The 19341-nt window shown below is 35.6% G+C and overlaps 1 protein-coding gene across 2 annotated transcripts in view; it reads right to left on the reverse strand.

Annotated features, from left to right (window-relative positions):
• Positions 1–626: 626 nt before the first annotated feature.
• The window catches only part of ITGB8 (integrin subunit beta 8), an 84843-nt gene continuing 66128 nt past the window's right edge, over positions 627–19341 (reverse strand). The window contains exons 9-14 of one of the 2 annotated variants that reach the window (XM_025380646.1): positions 17553–17687; positions 14240–14645; positions 11498–11723; positions 10498–10607; positions 6605–6768; positions 627–6508 (exon numbers count right to left, since the gene is read on the reverse strand). In XM_025380646.1, the coding sequence (XP_025236431.1) occupies positions 6386–6508; positions 6605–6768; positions 10498–10607; positions 11498–11723; positions 14240–14645; positions 17553–17687 (1164 nt within the window). In that variant the 3' untranslated portion in view covers positions 627–6385. The remainder of the gene's footprint in view (positions 6509–6604; positions 6769–10497; positions 10608–11497; positions 11724–14239; positions 14646–17552; positions 17688–19341) is intronic. The other variant, XM_025380647.1, reaches the window with a different exon arrangement.

The raw sequence follows: 19341 nt of genomic DNA on the forward strand, positions 1-19341 counted from the left end.
TAAATCTTATGACTGACTTACTGTCAATAAATACCTGGGTAAATCTCTGTTCAGAGCTCTCAACTCTGAAGGCTGTGAGACCCCAGATTTCTCAAGCCACACTCTATATTTCTGTGAGTGTCTTCAATTCCTCTAGCGCCACTGGGTTAGGGTCTCCACGACTGAGCTGATCTCAGCATCTACCACATTCTGCTTTATTCTCTTCTCTAGGGTAAGGAAAATCACAATACATGGGTATTCAATAAAATTCAATTAATTTAAGTCTGACTTTTGAGAATGTGCAATTGAAGGTTATGAATATGTTATACTTAAGGTGGTGGTAGAAGTCTGGCACGTAGAAAATGCCTATTTTAACTTTTAGCTACTTTTTTCAGGTTTTTGTCATTAGAATATTTCTTCTGTTTCTACTGCAAATAACTATCAAAAAGGAAAAGAACAACTGGGATGGGCTCCCCTGTTTATCACTGGCCCTACAATTTTCTAGGAGTAGTATCTTTTTGGAATTATGTAATGTCCTCTGCTAATGACATTGTATACATGCTATTACATTTCCTGTGGGACAAAGTACTGTTGTCTGGAAGCTTTGAGAGTAATGTAACACAGAGTAAATAAAGAAGCATTTTGTGTATTCTTAGATTTTTACACTTTTATTTTAAAACAGAATTTCATATTGATTAACACCTACTATTAAACAGAATGGTGCATTAATTAAATGCCTTGTCCTAACTGTTATAAGCTCTGTTAGAAAAATAAACATCTCACAACAAACTACAGTGTCAGCTCTTTAATAAATACATAAAACAGAAGTTAGTAGTCAATCAGAGTTATATGAACAGGTTCATAGTATATTATGTGAAAGTATCATATTCTCCAATATTCTGTATCATTTAAGACAATTTAAGTTATGTATAATTCAAAGCCAGAAATAATAAGAAATATGTTCAGTGATAATTTGCTTCTTTCTTACAGCTATATTATATTCAAATATTTAATTTAAAAATATATTCTATATTAAATTTCTTTTTACAAATGCAGTACTTGTTAGATGAAACAAAATAAGTTTTTAGGTTACTGATAAGTTTAAAACATTTCTAATTTTTTCAGAAGTTCAAGAAACCATAATGAAGTAGCTAATAAATGTAAAATAGTTTAAAAGCTATGTTAAATATACACAAAATGAATTTCTATATTAATATGTGCAAATTTATATTTTCTTATAATTTAGAATTAAAGTATTTTATACTCAATATTCATAATAAAATTTATGTACCATATTTGTCATTGTGTAGAATTCTTACGAAAATTTCACATTTATCTGTGGGAATGTGTAAAGTTGGTAAAACTTCTTTACACTAATCACACATTTTCCATCCTTGATAATTGCAGTGTTTTTAAAAAAATATTGTTGTATTAGACAATTTTTACTGAAGTAGGTTGTAGAGGCTAGAAACCTGATTAATAGAGTAGTGTTAGACAATTCTAACTGAAGTAGGTTGCAGAGGCTAGAAGAAACCTGATTAATAGAGTTAGCTTACAAAGATAAATTTTATGCAGAAAAGTATTCCAGGTAGATAAAAGAGTAGTGTCATTACTCTCAGGTTTACATTAACAGCTGCCCAGATAGCTGAACAATTATTTCATATAATTCAAATAATTTAAATGAGCAGTTTTATAACAGTCGTCACATAAGCTTGAAGTTAAAGTGATCAGAGCCAAGGGGAAAAAATCTGCAAATGATAAAGAAGAATAAAAAGGAAGAGGACTCTAGAAGAAAGTTGGTTTTCACAGCACTGATTGGTTTTATCATATTTTTCTCCTGCCATTGACACAAGACATATAAGATGCTGCAAAACCTAACTATGACAGTTCCATGTAATATTTTTCCAGTTAATTTTGTTTAAAAGTGAGATGATAATATAAAAGGATCTCATATAATAGAATAAAAAGAATAAAAATTTGTTAATGAAACGTAGACATACCCACCCATTCTTGTTAGTTAAGTTAGGGTTTGCTGAAATCATTCGCACTCACATAAAGTATAAATGGGGCCTGAAAGAGCTTTTGTAAACTCAAGATGTGCAAGATCTGAGCTGCTAATCAGTTGGGCTCCATGTTGAGTTGTGTGTGTCTCAATTTGCCTGAAATTTTGGCTTCATATGTTATCATAAATGGGCTCTCAAATCTTTATAAGAAAACAAAATTCCCCTAGACCCATAAACCTTTAGGTAAAGTTGGATTAGTGTATTGTTTATTCAAGCATAATTTTAAACACTGCATCTGAAGTGCCAGCAATTGCAAGAAGTGTCACAATTTCAGAGATGTTAAATTGAAAAAGTGATGTCTTGGAATCAATGAAATATAAATATGGATGTGTATAATCAGTTATACATAAAATTTGCTATAGAGGAATTATAAAAGAGAAGGAAAATTATCTGAAAGAATGTTAGCTATATCTCAGTGGTCTGCATTGCCTAAAATGGAGTTTTTAAGGTCAATATAAATAAGGATAGTTGTAAATTAAATATTGAGTCAACATAACAGAATGCAATGTGCACCTGATTGAGCTCCCATGTAACTGTATTTCACTTGATACTTTTATGAAAACATATACATTCCAAATCCTTCAAAATGAAAAGAAGCTCAAACAGTTGTGAAAATTTAGAATTCTTACATTTTAATGGGTCTGTCTTTGTTCAGGGGCATAGACTCAAATGAGCTTTAAGGTCAATTAAAGGTGTCTGGAAATGAAGAACTTCATTATACCATTAAATTCAGTTCTTTTTCACTATTAGGTTTATTAAGCTTGAAGCTTTAGAAAATCTCTCGGGAAGAGTGAGTGGAAAAAACAGGAATAAGAAAAGAAAGAATAAGCCTTTGAGTGTAATCTACTCTACCAGGTTCCAGGAGGAATATAATTCTACAGAGAAAATTCTTCATAGTCTATCATAATACATTTCAGTGTCTGATGGCTGACTGTTGTCTTACATAAGGATATCTTCAATGGATATTAAGTAAATATTACAAATATATTTCAGATTTATTCTTTGAAGTATTGCATCTCATGTATCCACGAACTTTAATGTTGAGTTTTGGAAAATTGCTTCCAGAGATATCTATTGTGTTTAACCTTAGATTCTTTTTTGTTGTTGTTGTTATTTTAATAAACCGAAGATAAACTGAACATTTAAGATATAATCAGATTTTTAGTGAATTTTTAAGTCTTCCAGAAAAGTCTATGACTTAATAAATATTAGCAAGTTTCCAAAAATATAACAAATGTTTATAAATACATGTGCACTGCAGTGCAATGGTGTCCCCAGAGAAATAAAATGCATAACAAAGCAAATGTTATGTTGTAGTGTATGTATGGCACATTTATAAATCATTACATACTTTAGGACACAAAAATGCTGCAGTACTAAAAGTGTTCAAGTTCTCAATTCTGTTAACGATTTAAAATTTCATTAATTGTGTTTAATATCAATGAATCTCAAAAGGCTCCTGTGGCCACATTAGTTGAAAATAGACTCTATTTACATAAATTATTTAACCTAAGAGTACCCTGTGTTCCCTTACCATTTAATTAATTCTAACAAGTCAAATATTAATTCTCATCTCACAAATCATTACCCAGGAAGATATCAATTATTCAAGTAAAATACAAGCCCTACAATCTTTAAAAATTAGCTTTTTAAGTAAAAACAAAAAAGGTAAGCACAAGACTTCGCAAGCATAACCACAATCATCGTCTAACAGTGAGTTGCCTACAAGGAAGTTTGCCCCTTCCTATGGTAACAGCCTTGGTCCACTATAAAGTTAGTGCAAACAAGTGAGGGTGTAAAAAAATATAAACCCTTGATTTTTAAGGATTTCATTTTGTTATACTCTTTTAGATAATTCGTTCCATATGGGAATGTGTTTATTGTTCATAAACATCATAATGTTTGTTTCAAAAATTGTCATCATCTTAATTAATGGCTATCTTGCACTTTTTTCTTTTGGAGGGTTGTCAGGCATCCGTCCTTTTTCCTTTTTAAGAAGAATGTTATGTGTATTAGGATACTAAATCCAATTTTTACATTATTTTTAGTGATCAAAGGTTTCTTATACAAGTGACTCACAGTACTGAACTATGTCAATCTCTCGTTTGAGGAAGGAAGTGCAATTCAAGTTAGCATTGAAATTGCTTGGCTGTAGAGGACATCTAATAGAGCTGCTGTGTTTATTGGCCCCAGAACAACTTATTATAGGTTTTCCAGTTCTCTTTAGGGTAGAAAATGAGATGGGGTTAGTCTTCATCAAATTGCAATATCCAGTACTTTAACTCAAGTGCTGGAAGACAGCAAATCTTGGAAGTTAATTATAAAAAGATATTTTAAATAGATTCCTTTGTTGTCATGGGCAAAACTGTGTATCCACATAGGACTGTTAGACTGCTAGCCAATAAAATCACACTAAGTCCATAGGGATAAGGTAAGTGTAAAGAAATTTCCACTGGGGAAGACAAGGCTCATGGCCCGTGTATCAAGGTCTCAAGCTGAGCACTGGAGAACTCCAGGGAACACTGTTCATATAGGCTATGGTACGAAGGAATTCCCTTGTAGGTGCGCCATGCTTCAGTCTCTTAAGAAGTTGATTAGCATGAAAGACTGGAAGCTGATTATGGACAATTTGGTGTGAGTTATTCTTTTCTATTTTGCTTTGAGCTTTCCTCATACACTTAAGACTTGAGTAAATCACATTGAAAAACATTTGCCAATTGAATATTTTAAAGATTCAAGAGGTAGCATGATATTGTGCAATGAACACTGGCCTGGCAATGAGAAGATAGAAACTCCTTTCCAATGTGGCCACTTTATCACTTGAGTGTTTTTTGAGAAATCATTTAAGTTTTCTGAGGTTCAGTTCCCCAACTCACTAAAAAGGAGAATTAGCAGCCTGGCATGGTGGCTCATGCCTGTAATCCCAACACTCTGGGAGGCCGAGGAGGGTAGATCACCTGAGGTCAGGAGTCTGAGATCAACCTGTCCAACATGGCAAAACCCCATCTCTACTAAAAATACAAAAATTAGCTGGGCATGGTGGTGGATGCCTGTAATCCCAGCTACTCAGGAGGCTGAGGCAGGAGAATTGCTTGAACCCGGGAGGCAGAGGTTGAAGTGAGCCCTGATCATGCCATTGCACTCCAGCCTGGGTGACAAGAGTGAAACTCCATCTCAAAAAAAAAAAAAAAAATAGCTTATTTCTAAGATATCATCTATTCTCCTCCAATTTTATACTTTTATGGATTCTGGCAAGAAGGGTTGGAGTGATTCCGGGAGAGAAGATCCTTAGGCTGCCTTGAAGAGAAAAGATAATATAGCTTTCCATTTAAAAAATGCTGAGATCTACTTGCAATCAAAATCTAAGAAAACATTCAAAATGTGGTACTTTGCTTGAGGCAGAATTCCTAAATATCTTGTGAATTAATGATCAGGTAAATGAAATGGCCAATCCCTTCAGTTTACCAGGTAAGAAGATACAAAACTCCACACCTGTGCACAATGAAGCTATTCAGATTTTGATGGTACTTTACAGTGTCCCCTATTAACATTCAGCTTTTAAAACCAGTATTCTGATAAAGTGACATTGTATTATTAGTTTTTTATGGCAGTAGTAACTTGGCACTTAATTAATCCAGTCGTCTGTGACATATATAAACTTATCCTGTAAAAAAGAAAACAAAACATAAAGGCAAAGAGGAGAGAATGCTGGAATTAGTATCCATCTTGTAAAAAGAAGCAAACCATAAAAACACATGCATAAAACTACACACTTTAAAAAGCAATAATCTTTTAAGATTAAGGTTTTATCTGTCCACCTCTTGAAAGAATGGAACACGAATCATTTACTCATCTAGCTGTTCTTGTCTATTCAACCACCAACTGTTGCAGTGTTTGGCAACCTTAGAATATACTTGCCAGATTATTTTTTTCCTCGCATGTCCAGTGCAGGGATTACTGTACCCTTGTAGTGACACAATGCTAAACTCTCTCACAGCATTGTTCTCTCTGGGAAGTGTAGGGATAACAGGTACCTGTAAAGTGTAATCAGTGCTCTTCAGAGGATCTACATTCTATGCTGATCTAAATAAGTTATATATTACAGTAAAGTGCTACAATGACACTAGTCTCAAACAGTAGTAAGACACATTTTTCTCTGAAAAAGTCAGCAGCTATGTGAGTCACATCATGATGAGGATGCTTGTCAGTCTTCGTTCGAGTATACAACCAGCAACTGGCATGACCGTGAGCAATTTGTCTCCTCCTGTGACTTTTAAAATTATAATCTTTAGGAGCAATGATTAAGAATTCCAGTTTCCCATTAAGTATTTAAAAATCTTTTTTTAGAAGTTGCACCTGAAAGTTTCATGAGCATTTAATTTGCTGATATCCATTTTTATTTCTTCAGGCTTCTCACGTCGGTAGGTTACTGCTCTTGTGCAAACACCTTGCAGAATCAACTTATCCTTAATGGAGAAGAAATATTATTATTAACTAAGGGCCTAAATATTGTAACTAGGCAATAACATACTGTTAGCAATTCTTTTTTAGAATTCACTGACCTTTTTTGAGGCTGACACTCTGTAATCTGACGAGGACTTAATTTTGTTACTATTCCATTGTAGTATCACCTGTCTAATGATAAGGACTTTAAGCAACCCAATCAAGAATGTAACTATGAAAATGATGAAAAATATTCTCAAATAGCTTGGGCTGGAGAAACATTCTGTAATGAAGCAAACAAATAAACGGATTAAAAATTGGAATAAGTAAATCAAAACAGTCTATCACGTAAATGATGTTCACACCTCAATTAATAGTGCCAAAGATATTTGCAAATCTACATTTTCAAATCAGGAGATTGAAATTACCTTTGATTCAGAAACAGTAAGCTCTCTAATTTTTCTTGCACGTTTATTGTGAAAATATTTTCAATAGACAACCCTCCTTTGGAGAATAGCCATGATTAAGGTATTCAATCATATTATTCCTATGCAGCTTGATTCTTTAATTGTATTAACTGGAATATGTCCATGTCCCATAACCAAGCATAATTTTATCCAAGACAGAAAGAGGAATAGTTTTTGTGGTGTGTACGGTTGATCACTAAATGGAAAATAGGATTTCAAAAAATTATTGAGCCATTCTGGGCCTTAGGATATATTTCTCTTGTTATGCTTCGTCCTCATTTGTTCCACGCCAGTAATGGAAAATAAAGTAAACATCTGCAGAAACTAAAATCAAAACTACTCTAATAGGTAAATAAATATTTCTTCAGAAATTGAAGTGTAAATTTTCATTATTATTATACATGGCTTCTCCAGGAAATAGGAGTGTACAATTTGGGATCACATGAAAATATCATTCTTCATTTTTCATTAATTTACTTTTTACTTGTCGTTAACTACACCTATTCCATTTGCCTCTAAAAAGGCACTGTGTATTTTAAGAACAAATAATACTTAGGACAAATAATTACTAGCTGGAAAAAGAAATGTTGTGTTAAGAGGAGGGACATGCTAGATCTCGTTTTAGCACCAGATCTTTGGCACACCCTCATTGCCAAAGATCTGGCGCTTAAAAGTCTACAGACTCTGTTGTTGCCAGAGGCATTACCCTAATCTAAGAGGAATATGGTTACACAATAGGCAAGTATTCCATAGAACTAACTCACCAGCTGCCCCAGATTAATAAAATTACTTTGTGGCTAAAGAGGCATGTGTGCCGCCACCCATTCTCCAAGGTTTGGGGACCTCATCCAAAGTTCCAAGGTCTCCCTGAGAGGGCCACTAGGGTGGTGACCTGCCAAAGCTTAGCATAGTGCACCTCCCAACCAATCCTGGCTGATTTGGGTCTGAATTTCCAGTGAGGACTAAGCATGTTTTTGAATAAGGCCAAGCTCGGTGATAAGGGAAAGGGTTCCTCTCAAGCGAGAAGACTTAATTAAGCCTATTTGTGTGTGTGTGTGTGTGTGAGAGAGAGAGAGAGAGCGAGAGAGAGATAAGGTACTTTGAAAGAAAGGTCAAAGGCTATCCCAGTGCTACAACTGGAATGGAAACACCAAATGCCAGTGTAGGTCCCTGTTGCTACAGGTCTCACAGAGAGAGAATCCAAAATATTCTGCTCAAAGGTGGTGTCTTTTGAGGCTTCCACAGTGACTTTGGGTTCATAACACACATGCCTTCTGTTCTGACAGACTGTCATTTCCTTTGGTTGATTTAGGACTACTCAATCAGCTAAGGCAGATCCTCAGAGGGGGCGCCCGGCTTGATTCCACTTAGTGGCTTCTTGCCTGGTGGGAGCTCAGCCAGAGAGCCTGAAAGAACAGCCTTTAAGTGCGACTGAGTGGATAGATAATAGAGGTGCCTAACAAATGCCCTTTCCCTCTCCTTGCACAATAGTTGTGAAGGGGAGGGGCGGCCCCTAGCTACTGACACATTTTGGAAATATTTCTAATAGGTTGGAACAGAGGGCATTTTCGGAGCTCAAATCTGCATGCATATTGAAATGCTATGAGTGGTCAAACATTCATGCCTAGCCTATACTTTCCTTAGTTTAGGTCAGGCCAGGACTTTTCCTAAGGAGCTTTAAGGGAATACTTTTTGTAACAACACTTAAGTCAAAGTAGTGTTTACTTAACATAATAAATGACATGTTGATAGTAAGGCCTTATTTATTAGAAAGGCACTTGGCTTTCTGGAGTGATTGCTGCAGCTCCAGCTGGCAGCACATGGGGCTCTTTTCAGAGCCAAGTTCATTATGGGCTAAGATCAGTGTGGATGTGAGGGAAAAAGAAAAAAACACTCTGGAGAAAGTTTATTCTTTTGTGCAGTCCCTCTAAGAGCTGGAGTTTTTCTTACAGGTTGGAGAGACTTGAAATAATAGTTGCAATAGGAATGTTTTAATAAAGATATAATTTCAAGGTTAGTTTCTAATGCATGTGGAGGTCCACACCTTATCCCTGTGCAAAGTAGGGTTCTGGGTTCTAAATAACTTTTTGTTTTGTTTTGTTTTGCTTTTTTTTTTTTTTTTTTTTGATACGGAGTCTCGCGCTGTGTCACCCAGGCTGGAGTGCAGTGGCGCGATCTCGGCTCACTGCAAGCTCCGCCTCCCGGGTTCACGCCATTCTCCTGCCTCAGCCTCCGAGTAGCTGGGACTACAGGCGCCCGCCACCACGCCCGGCTAGTTTTTTGTATTTTTAGTAGAGACGGGGTTTCACCATGTTAGCCAGGATGGTCCTAAACAGCTTTATTAAGTATCATTGATATACAAAAACTGCACATGTTAATGTATACAATATAACGAGTTTACGATTCAGTTTTTAAAATCTCCCAAAGATGGTACCTGTAACCACTGAGTGTGCTTGCTATGGTGTGGCTGAGTGGTTAGGTTTCCCGTCTCATCTACACAGCTGAATTCCCATGCAATGTACTTCCATGGAAAGGCATCCAAATAAATTGGCTGTCAAGTCCTCAGTGAACCAGAAATATGAGTTCCCCATGTAGATTCATTTCACTAAGAGATGAAGTCTACTGAGCCATAATTTTCCTTCATAATTCAAACTTGCTTCCAGTTCTGAACTTCATCATGTCTAATCAATATTTGCTTTCATGTTTCAGGTGAAGCCAAAAAATTCTAAGTAAAAATGATCTGCTTTTACAAAATATGTAACTTGAAAAGTGCCATTCCTTCCTGGTGCTTTTCATTTTGATAAAAATATAGCTTAAGAATGAATGATCATAAATGTGATGTAATGAAAAGGGTATGGAACTTTTAGTTTGAAGATCTTGGTCTAAGACATGTATCTTAACATTACTAGTTAAGAGATAGCAGCCCTCATACAAAAATTTCCCTGAACCTCAGTTTCCCCATCTGTAAAATGGAGATTATACCAATCTCAAAGAGTTGTATGACATTAAATGAGCCAGTGAACATGAAGGAAGTATCTAAGGTAGAAGATGACACATAAACACATATTTATTATTGTTATAAAGAATAAAGCAATGTTTTTTATAAATTTAATTCAAAATTTAAAAATAAAGCCCTCAGTCCTCTCTCTCTCTCTTTTTGTTTTTTTAAACAGGGTTTCGCTCTTGTTGCCCAGGCTGCAGTGCAATAGCACGATCTCAGCTCGCTGCAACCTCCACCTCCCGGATTCAAGCGATTCTCCTGCCTAAGCCTCCTGAGTAGCTGGGATTACAGGCGCCAGCCACCAAAGCCGACTGATTTTGTATTTTTAGTATAGATGGGGTTTCACCATGTTGGCCAGGCTGGTCTCGAACTCCTGACCTCAGGTGATCCACCAGCCTTGGCCCCCCAAAGTGCTGGGACTAAAGGTGTGAGCCACCACACCCGGCCCGGTCCTTTCTTTAGCATGGTTACTTATGGGTCTTTTGGGGGAAGATCATCCTCTACAGACACTATTCTGTGCTTTGATTATTAAGCTTTGGCCTACCTGAAGTTTGGTCGACATAATGCTGTTGTTCCATGAGAGCACATGAGGTTTTGCACTGATCAAGTATAGCCTGAGACAAATTGTGAGGGTGAAGGCATTGCACACAATTCCTGCAAGGGGAAACAGAAGTGAAAATATTTATTCTTTAAAAAGGTGGTAGACTATAATATTTTCCACAAGAAAACAAAACACAAAATAACAATGCAGAAACAAATCAAATTTTGAGGATGTTCATTAGAAATTATGCAATCATTACATTGAAGGATTGCATTTCCAAATGATTTAAATAAATTACCATGCATAATTCTAAAAAACTTACTTGAGCTACTAATCTGAGAAAGTCAATGGTTTAAAATGCTGAATAAAACAAACTGGAAGTTACAGTGATGTTTAGATTAGTAGTCTTTGTGCAGATCTCAAATTGTTACTGAGATTTATTGGCACAAAAGAGTAATGTCGCCTTCATTTAACATATCACCTTTCATTTATAGATCACTTATTTCTAGGGTGTGTCATGGACACCATTGTTCTTTATCATTAAAATATTAAAAATAAAACATAGCAGTAACAGCTAACATTCTATGATTGCCATGCATCAAGTGAAAGGTGAGTTTTTTTATATGAATCATTTGATTCTTTCACAGAAATATAGCAAGGTATTATTACTATCCTCACTTTTGATATCAGGAAACTGAGGCACAGAAAATTGTAACAACTTGTCCTAGATCACTCTATTACTAAATAGTATGCTGGGCAGCAGGCAACCTCTAATTTCCGAAAAGCTAAGGTAGTGAGTGTCCAGATTTATTCCAATGCTTCCACAGCTATCCAGGGGTCAAAGATTTGAATTTGTCTTCTAATTCATAGCATTTCTCATTTAATTCTTTTTTAGCGTGCTGGTCACAATGTATCCGGCAACGTTTTAAGATTAAGGAAGTCAGAACAAAAAAGGACAAAAGTAGCTATTCTTTGTGTATGTTTGGAATCAGAGAAATCATACCAGTTTTCCTTGCAGGCCGTATGACAGGTGGGGCAGTGTTCACAGAAGCGGCCGATGCTCCTGGGATCGGTGCACTCACACCTTCCACACACACACGTGCCTCTTCCACTGCACACTTGGCCCTTTGAATTGACACAGTGCTGGGCTGCTGCTGAAGGGCACTGGCACCGATCTCCCTCCCAGCCACTGAAGCATTGGCATCTGCCTGCTTCACACTCTCCATGCCCTGTGAGGAAGACACCGCAGGACCTACGTTATCTGGATCACTGACTTTGTAAAGAGTTTTCAGCCATGGATTCCTGTATCATCTCCATGGAAACGCACTGACAGTCCAATGAATGGAAACAGCATCACTTTTTCGTTGGTCTGACACAAAGAGTGTTGGATTTAGGGGGATCTGTTTTCAAAGCTGTTCTACTATAGATAATCTCCCCATGCTAATGCACTCTGCTAACAAGCATGAAGGGCACCCCTGCTTAGTGGTTGTCAGACTACTTGAATGTCATTGCATATTCAGTTTTACATTAAAAACACACACATATCAAGAAACTGCAAAGGCCGAAGTAATGTTAACTCCCTGACTTGAAGTTAGAAAAAATACAGGTATTTGATTAATGGCTTCCATCACCTATTCTCTCAGTCTTCTGATGTTGCTGAAGGCCTAGGATAACTTTACAGGACTGTGAAGCAAACCTTTCTAGTGCTTCAGTACTGCTAATGCCATGTTTAAAGATCAGATCTCTTGGGAAGTTGAACAAATGCTTTCACATCCTCAGTGCATTATTTAGTAAGTTAGCAGGGCAGATCCTCCTCTATCCTGTGAGCTGTTCTTAGATGGTAAATGAAAAAAAGAAAGAAAGATGGTGTGTGTGTGGTGGGGGAGCATTTATGCATGTGGGGTGAAGAAAACACAGTTACACAGAGTTAAATGGATTTTAGACAGAAAAAGTGTCCAAAACTTAATATGCCAGTGTGCACTAGAAATTGTCAAAAGGAAGTACATTTCACATGATTATATAGGCATTCTGAAGCTTATCTAGCCACAAACCAACCTTCCTCTTTTCTCCCTCTCGCCCTCCCTGCCTCCTTTCCTTTCTCCTTCCTTCCCTCCCTTCCTTCCTTCTATCTCTCTCCCTTCCTTTCCTTTCTTAGCTCCCTCTCTCTCTTCTTTTACTGCTGAGCACCTCACAGGATAATTGTTCCACAGATACTACTGTAGGACCAGCTCAAATTTGCTAAGTGTAAAACTAATGAAGTCCAGGCCAGACAAATGTCGGTCAAGCCCTGTGTGCTGTGCAAGCTTATGCTGAATCCTCGCCAGCAGGCCTGTGAACATGTGTTTTTATTCCCAAAGGAGACTAGTGGAGAAAGTACATGTCAGTTACAGTCTGCACTTACACAGAAACAATTCAAAGCAGATTTTCAACTGCTTGTGGGTCAGTAGTATCATACTCATATAGAAAAGCTAGTACACTAGATATTTTACTGCAGAGACTGGGACAAATACTCAAATGTATTTGAAACTCTCTTGAGAGATTGACAGTTGTGGGACGTGACTTCAGAAAATTCTTTCTCTTCACTGTAAAATAATATTTTTCCTCCCTGTAAAATATGGTAGACAACTGCTGGTTCATTCTAAAGTCATCTATAATCCATCCTACCCATGATGTCAGTTACAGTTGAATACATGTTTGTATATTAAAATATTCTATGTATGTTATAGAAAAAAAGACAATTTTCACTGCACATTTAGGTGATACAGGCCAAATTTTCAGCTTAGACTAGATTGCACCATTTATTTTTTATAGGTTTGTTGCATCCCATATGCTTATGATGATGTTTCCATTCATCAATAATTTAACAAATATTTATTTACTAAAATACAGATAGTAAAAAGATGTTTTTCTCAACGAGTAAATTTAGCATATTGTCACAGGAAAATTATCACAGAACGCAGATGACAGGTAATTTATTTAATTCACTTAAAAATGGTATTTTGTTTTAGTTTGCAAATGTTGATTAGATTTTCTGGAATCTAACCTGTAGGTGGCAGTAAATTGAATAGCCCAAGAGTAATCTTGGTATTTTTATTTTAATTTATTTTATGTTTAAAATTTGGTCTGTGTGTGGCCTCAAGGATGAATCTTTTAGATTACTTAGTAAGGAAGTATTTTCTTGAAGAATGCTGTCCTTTGGCAGTTTCGTTGCTGGTGGTGGCCCAAAATAAACTGGAGAGGCTTAAATTACTGCCAGCTTAGAATACCATTTATAATAATGCATTAAAGATTTTCATATGAATGAAAAATATACTCTTATACCTCACTCCCCATCATCCCGACAGAAATAAAATCCTATGTGCAAGTTGGAGGGAGTGACCATTTACCAGAATGAATCAGATCCTTCTAGAAGAATACTCTGATTCTTCTAGAAAATGTGTCAGATATCATCAGCATTTCCTTTTCTGGTATATTTCTTTCCAAGATCAAGGAAAGCATGAGAATAACAATTAATTTTAGGTTTTTATTTTGAAGCATTTCCTGTATAAAATAGGTTAAAATATAAATATCAAAATCACATACTATAAATCTGCTGCCATGCCCTAATTTCATGGACGATGAAACTTTGAATAACAAATTCAGATTCAATTTTGCTAATTTGTAAAGATGTGATTTAAAGATACTTTAACATCTATGCTGGTGTAATAGTGACAAGTAAAAGCTGCCTGTGTATATTTATACTCACCAGCACACAGATTTCCATGGTGATATGGACAAGAAAAGTCATCCTTTTCACAGTATTTTCCATACACTTTTCCAAGCTTAATTTTGTGACATGAACATTTCCCACAAACACAAACTCCTCGACCACTGCAAACAGGTTGATCCTTGTGTGACTTGCAACTCTCAGAAGAAAACTGATCTTCATCAAAATGACATTTATTCTCATCACACTGGAAGCACTTGGAATCTAGAAAAGTTTCATCTACACACTTTCCTTTAGGTCCTCTGTTGTCCTCACACTGACAGCTGCAGTTTCTGTGTATATGAATTTTAGCGGTTTCATTAAAACCAATAGGTTTGATTATTGCATAGTTTTTTCCTCCTGTGACATCACATTTTTTCATTGTAACTGTTACATTGAAAAGAACCTAAATTTAGGAGGAAAAAGGAAATATATTTACATACCTTAATTATTTTTATTACTAATATTATATCTGTTAATAACTGAATTGATAAGAAACCATCTTAGAGAAATTAAAAATATTTGTAAAATAAACACATGTAATCACTTTCATATGCATGCAACATCTCTTTTTAATGTCATTTATTCTCCAACTAATGAACTTGAGAGTTAAAGAATATAATGACTGCTAATCCCTATATTGCACCATTAAATAGACTTGAGTGCAAGCCTTTTTGAAGCGTCTACCCCATCACTGATGATTAATTTCTTAGCAAACATAAGAAAGAATAGACCATTTTCTAAATTCAGCCATTAAAATGTGGGGTATTGAATATTTGACACTAGAGATAGATCACATAAACCAAAGTAAAGGGCTTCTGCTCTACTGGTTTAAAACCCTGAGATGAGACCTGGCGCGGTGGCTCACACCTGTAATCCCAGCACTTTGGGAGGTCGAGGGAGTTGGATCACCCGAGGTCAGAAGTTCGAGATCGGCCTGGCCAACATGGTGAAAACCCATCTCTGCTAAAAATTCAAAAATTAGCTGAGTGTGGTGGCATGAACCTGTAGTCCCAGCTACTTGGGAGGGAGGCTGAGGCAGGAGAATCACTTGGATTGCAGTGAGCCGAGATCGCACCACTGCACTACAGCCTGAGTGACACAGGGAGACTCCGTCTCATAAATAAATAAATAAATAAAAGATTTTAAAAACCTTGAGATAAGATGTTCAAATGAACAATTTTAATTTTGTTCCTATTTTCTAGGAGCCCAAGTAAAGTTTCAGAGTTACATTTTAGTTTATACAGGGTTTCAGTGGAGGAAAACATGTGGCTTTCTGTGATGTTACTCAAAATAAAATTGTTTAGGACTCAAATCTTAAGACCTCAGCACAGGTCATCTGCTTGTCTCAGTGGAAGAAGATAGCCCAGAACTAAGGAGCTGGGCTGGCAGGAACTGGTCAAATGTTTTCTTTTTCTCTATTTCTTCTTTTTGCACAACACAATTGATTTAATATGTCTATTTATATTTATTGGCTCACCTTACCATCTTTAGGTACTTTGGTAAATAAGGTATATTTATTTCATGTTGGATTGAGATCCATTGCAATTTAAAATTAATTTGTGCTGATCCTTTTGGGTGGAATATGTGTCTATGATACAATAATATAAAGTATCTAAATTTGGCTTATATATACATGAAACACTAGAATTTGTTCCATAATATTAAAATCAATACAGTTGGTGTTATACTTAAAATGCTTTCGTCTTTGAGAATGCTGAGGCTTAACAGATACGTAAGTTAATGTGGCCACTGCCATCTCTAACAGTAGATCATACTCTGGGGTTTCCATAACTAAGCGGTCATATGACTATTCCTGAGAGTTAAACTATTTAAACCACTCAATTGAAAGTGAAGGAAAGATGGCATGTAAGCAAATGAAAAGAAAAAAACAGTGTAACAGGTAAGAAAAACCACTCTTCCAAAATGAGATTTTGAAGGAAATAACTATTTCTAAGACAGTAGCCGTTTTTTCATAAAGTAACTTAGTGCTATATTTGCTAGTAAAAAGTTTTCTCTGTAGTTTTAATGAAAAGCCAAAGGGTATTTTGCAAAATATGATATCCTTTGAACAAAATCCATGGAGTGATCATAGAAGAAACCACAGAATTAGAAACTGGCAATAATTAATTTAAAATATACAGTTCTAAAATTCCTAAGATAGAAAAACATATTCTAACTAAAGAGAAGACAGGATTCTCTTTTATTCATTTTTAGAATCTTCTATCACTTTCAATAACTTTTTCTTTTTTTCTATAGCATGACATTACATAATTAATCATCATAGAACTTCAGAGGAAAAGGGGTTGGAAATCTTCTAGTTCAAGTCATTCATTTAAAAATGAGACAATGCCTCATGACATAAATGACTCACTCAAAATCACTTCACCCAACAAAGACTCCCTTAAAGAGTATGTTTCTTTGTGTTACTCTTTCTATTGTGCCAATCCTTGGAGAATCTCTATCTCCTCTGGTGCTGTTTCCTGATACTGTTACAATCTGGATCTCTCTCCATTCTTTTTTGGTAAATGATGGCTCTTCTCATTTTGTATTGTTTTTAACAAATTTCCCTACCTCCTTGTAGATAATTTAGATAATTATGAGTGTACTGGGGCAATCGCAAAGTGAAAGATTTTGAAATTCTTAGCCTTTATCAACTGCTCTATCATTCCCATTCTTTTCTGTGGTATGTGACTTTAAATTTCACATTACTTTGAGACTTTGTGAATATGAAACCAAAAAGGCATTATCATTATTATAAGTATAGACACTACTTATTTGAGAATAAATGATTTCCTAATTTATGCTGGTCATGACACCTAAGTTTAAAGTTACTATTGATAAATAATTGTTTAATATTACACACACATGCACATTGAAAGTGAAGGAAAGATGGCATGTAAGCAAATGAAAAGAAAAAAACAATGTAAAAAGTAAGAAAAACCATTCTTCCAAAATGAGATTTTGAAGGAAATCACTATTTCTAAGACAGTAACCGTTTTTATACATATTAAAATGTATAGGTTTTATACATATTTTATACATACAGGTTTTATACATATTAAAATGTATAGGTTTTATACATATTTTATACATACAGGTTTTATACATATTAAAACCTGAGAGTTGGAGAGAACAATAACTAAAACAAAGAGGAACTTTGAGGAGAGACAATGAAAGTTACCTTGAAGTATAAATAAGATTCTTAGAGGCAGTAGTAAGTAAAATGTTTCAGAATGGTTTGACTTTTCTGTAAGAAAATATGCCAAGCAACTTAGTTTATTTTAAAAGGGAAAAATGCACACCCACATACTTCATGGTTGCTTGTCACGTTTCTGCATCCCTCCATGCCTGGCTTTCTGGACCCATCTGGACAGATGGCGGTAATGTTAAAATAGACACCTTGTACCTGGTTTTCCACATGAACTTTCACTTCTGAAATGAGCTTCTGCAGAGACATTATTTTTAAATTACATACGAGAGTACTTTCAAATGTAAGCAACAAAGCAGAGTCAAGCTTACTAAATCATTATAGATTTCATTTTAACTAGATCAAAGAGTCTGTTTCTATAAAAGGATGAATAAAAACAGTGTTTCCACATAAAGACCCAATTGTATTTGAAATACATAAGAAATACTGAAGGATTCGATTATCTGCATTCAAATTATTCTATTTTTTTACATATTTCCATGACTGCATTTTGAGCCCTTCAAAGATATTTATCAGTCTGTTAACAAAATAGCCATTTTTAATCCAGTAATAACTATATTTTATGATAAAGTATAATTAAACATTGAGAACACATATATCATCATAAAGGGTAAATCTTGACACCTGCAAATGTAGAAAATGCTTCTGTCATATAAAGCTGCTAAAGAAATATTTTTTGTTTCAAACAATTGAGACTATCATGATAGCTAAAATGCCTTATTGACGCTGAATTGACAAGTACATTTTAGGAAGGCCATTTCTACACTGAAGGAGCAAGAATTACCTAACAGATATGGTTCTATGTGGTTCTATAAGGTTCTCCAAGAATGGCTTAGAATTTTTCCCAAGTCCCTGGGACTTGTTTGTGTCAGCCAAGTTTGCTGCAATCCTTAATATCAAAATAGGGCCTCTTACTGGGCAGAAAACCATTCATTCATTCATTTATTCACCCATGTATACACTCATTCAATAAATATCTATTTAATGCTTATTGTGTGGCAGGCATACACTAATTTCTTTCTTTACAATCTTCGACTTCCAAAGGATCTAGCTAACTTTAATGTATGCTTCAGATCTGTGTGCACTTTATTCCATACAACTGAGTCTACCACATGCAAAAATCCTTCACTTGTTAAAAAAAAAAAAAAAAAGGAAAAATGAAGTATGTACCTAAAGAAAAGAGCAAGCAGCTGGTTATGAAAAGAAAAATAATTTCCAGTGGCTTCTAATTCTTTACTTGAGAGATTTCTCTTCTTCAGTGGTATAATCAACATAGAAACACGTGCTTACTGACAAATAATCATGGAATTCTGGCAGCATATCTTTAGAACAAGAGACTTTCCTTTAATTTCTCAATGTAAATATTATTTACAGTAGGTAAGACTATGTCAGTCACATTTTTTTTTGTCTTCCAGAGAGCTCATAGATACTGCAACAATTAATTGTATAATTTTGGCAAATCAATAGAAACTTCCAGTGGTATACAAGGATGTTGATATGTGGCAACCAGCAGATCAGAAGGAAATGCCTAACACAATGAACATCCTCAGTTTACCCTTCTAAAATTCTGCTTCTCTTAAGATCTTAGTTGGCCTGGTGTGGTGGCTCATGCCTCTAATCCCAGATCTTTGGGAGGCTGAGGCAGGTGGACTGCTTGAGGTCAGGAGTTCCAGACCAGCATGGTGAAACCCTGCGTCTACTAATAATACAAAAATTAGCCAGGTGTGGGTGGCACATGCCTGTAATCCTAGCTACTCTGGAGCTTGAGGCAGGAGAATCACTTGAACCTGGGAGGTGGAGGTTGCAGTGAGTCAAGATCTCGCCACTGCACTCCAGCCTGTGCAAGACAGAGTGAAACTCCATCTCAAAAAAAAAAAAAAAAAAAAAAAAA

Source organism: Theropithecus gelada, chromosome 3, assembly GCF_003255815.1.
Source record: "Theropithecus gelada isolate Dixy chromosome 3, Tgel_1.0, whole genome shotgun sequence".
Classification (NCBI taxonomy): Eukaryota; Metazoa; Chordata; class Mammalia; order Primates; family Cercopithecidae; genus Theropithecus; species Theropithecus gelada.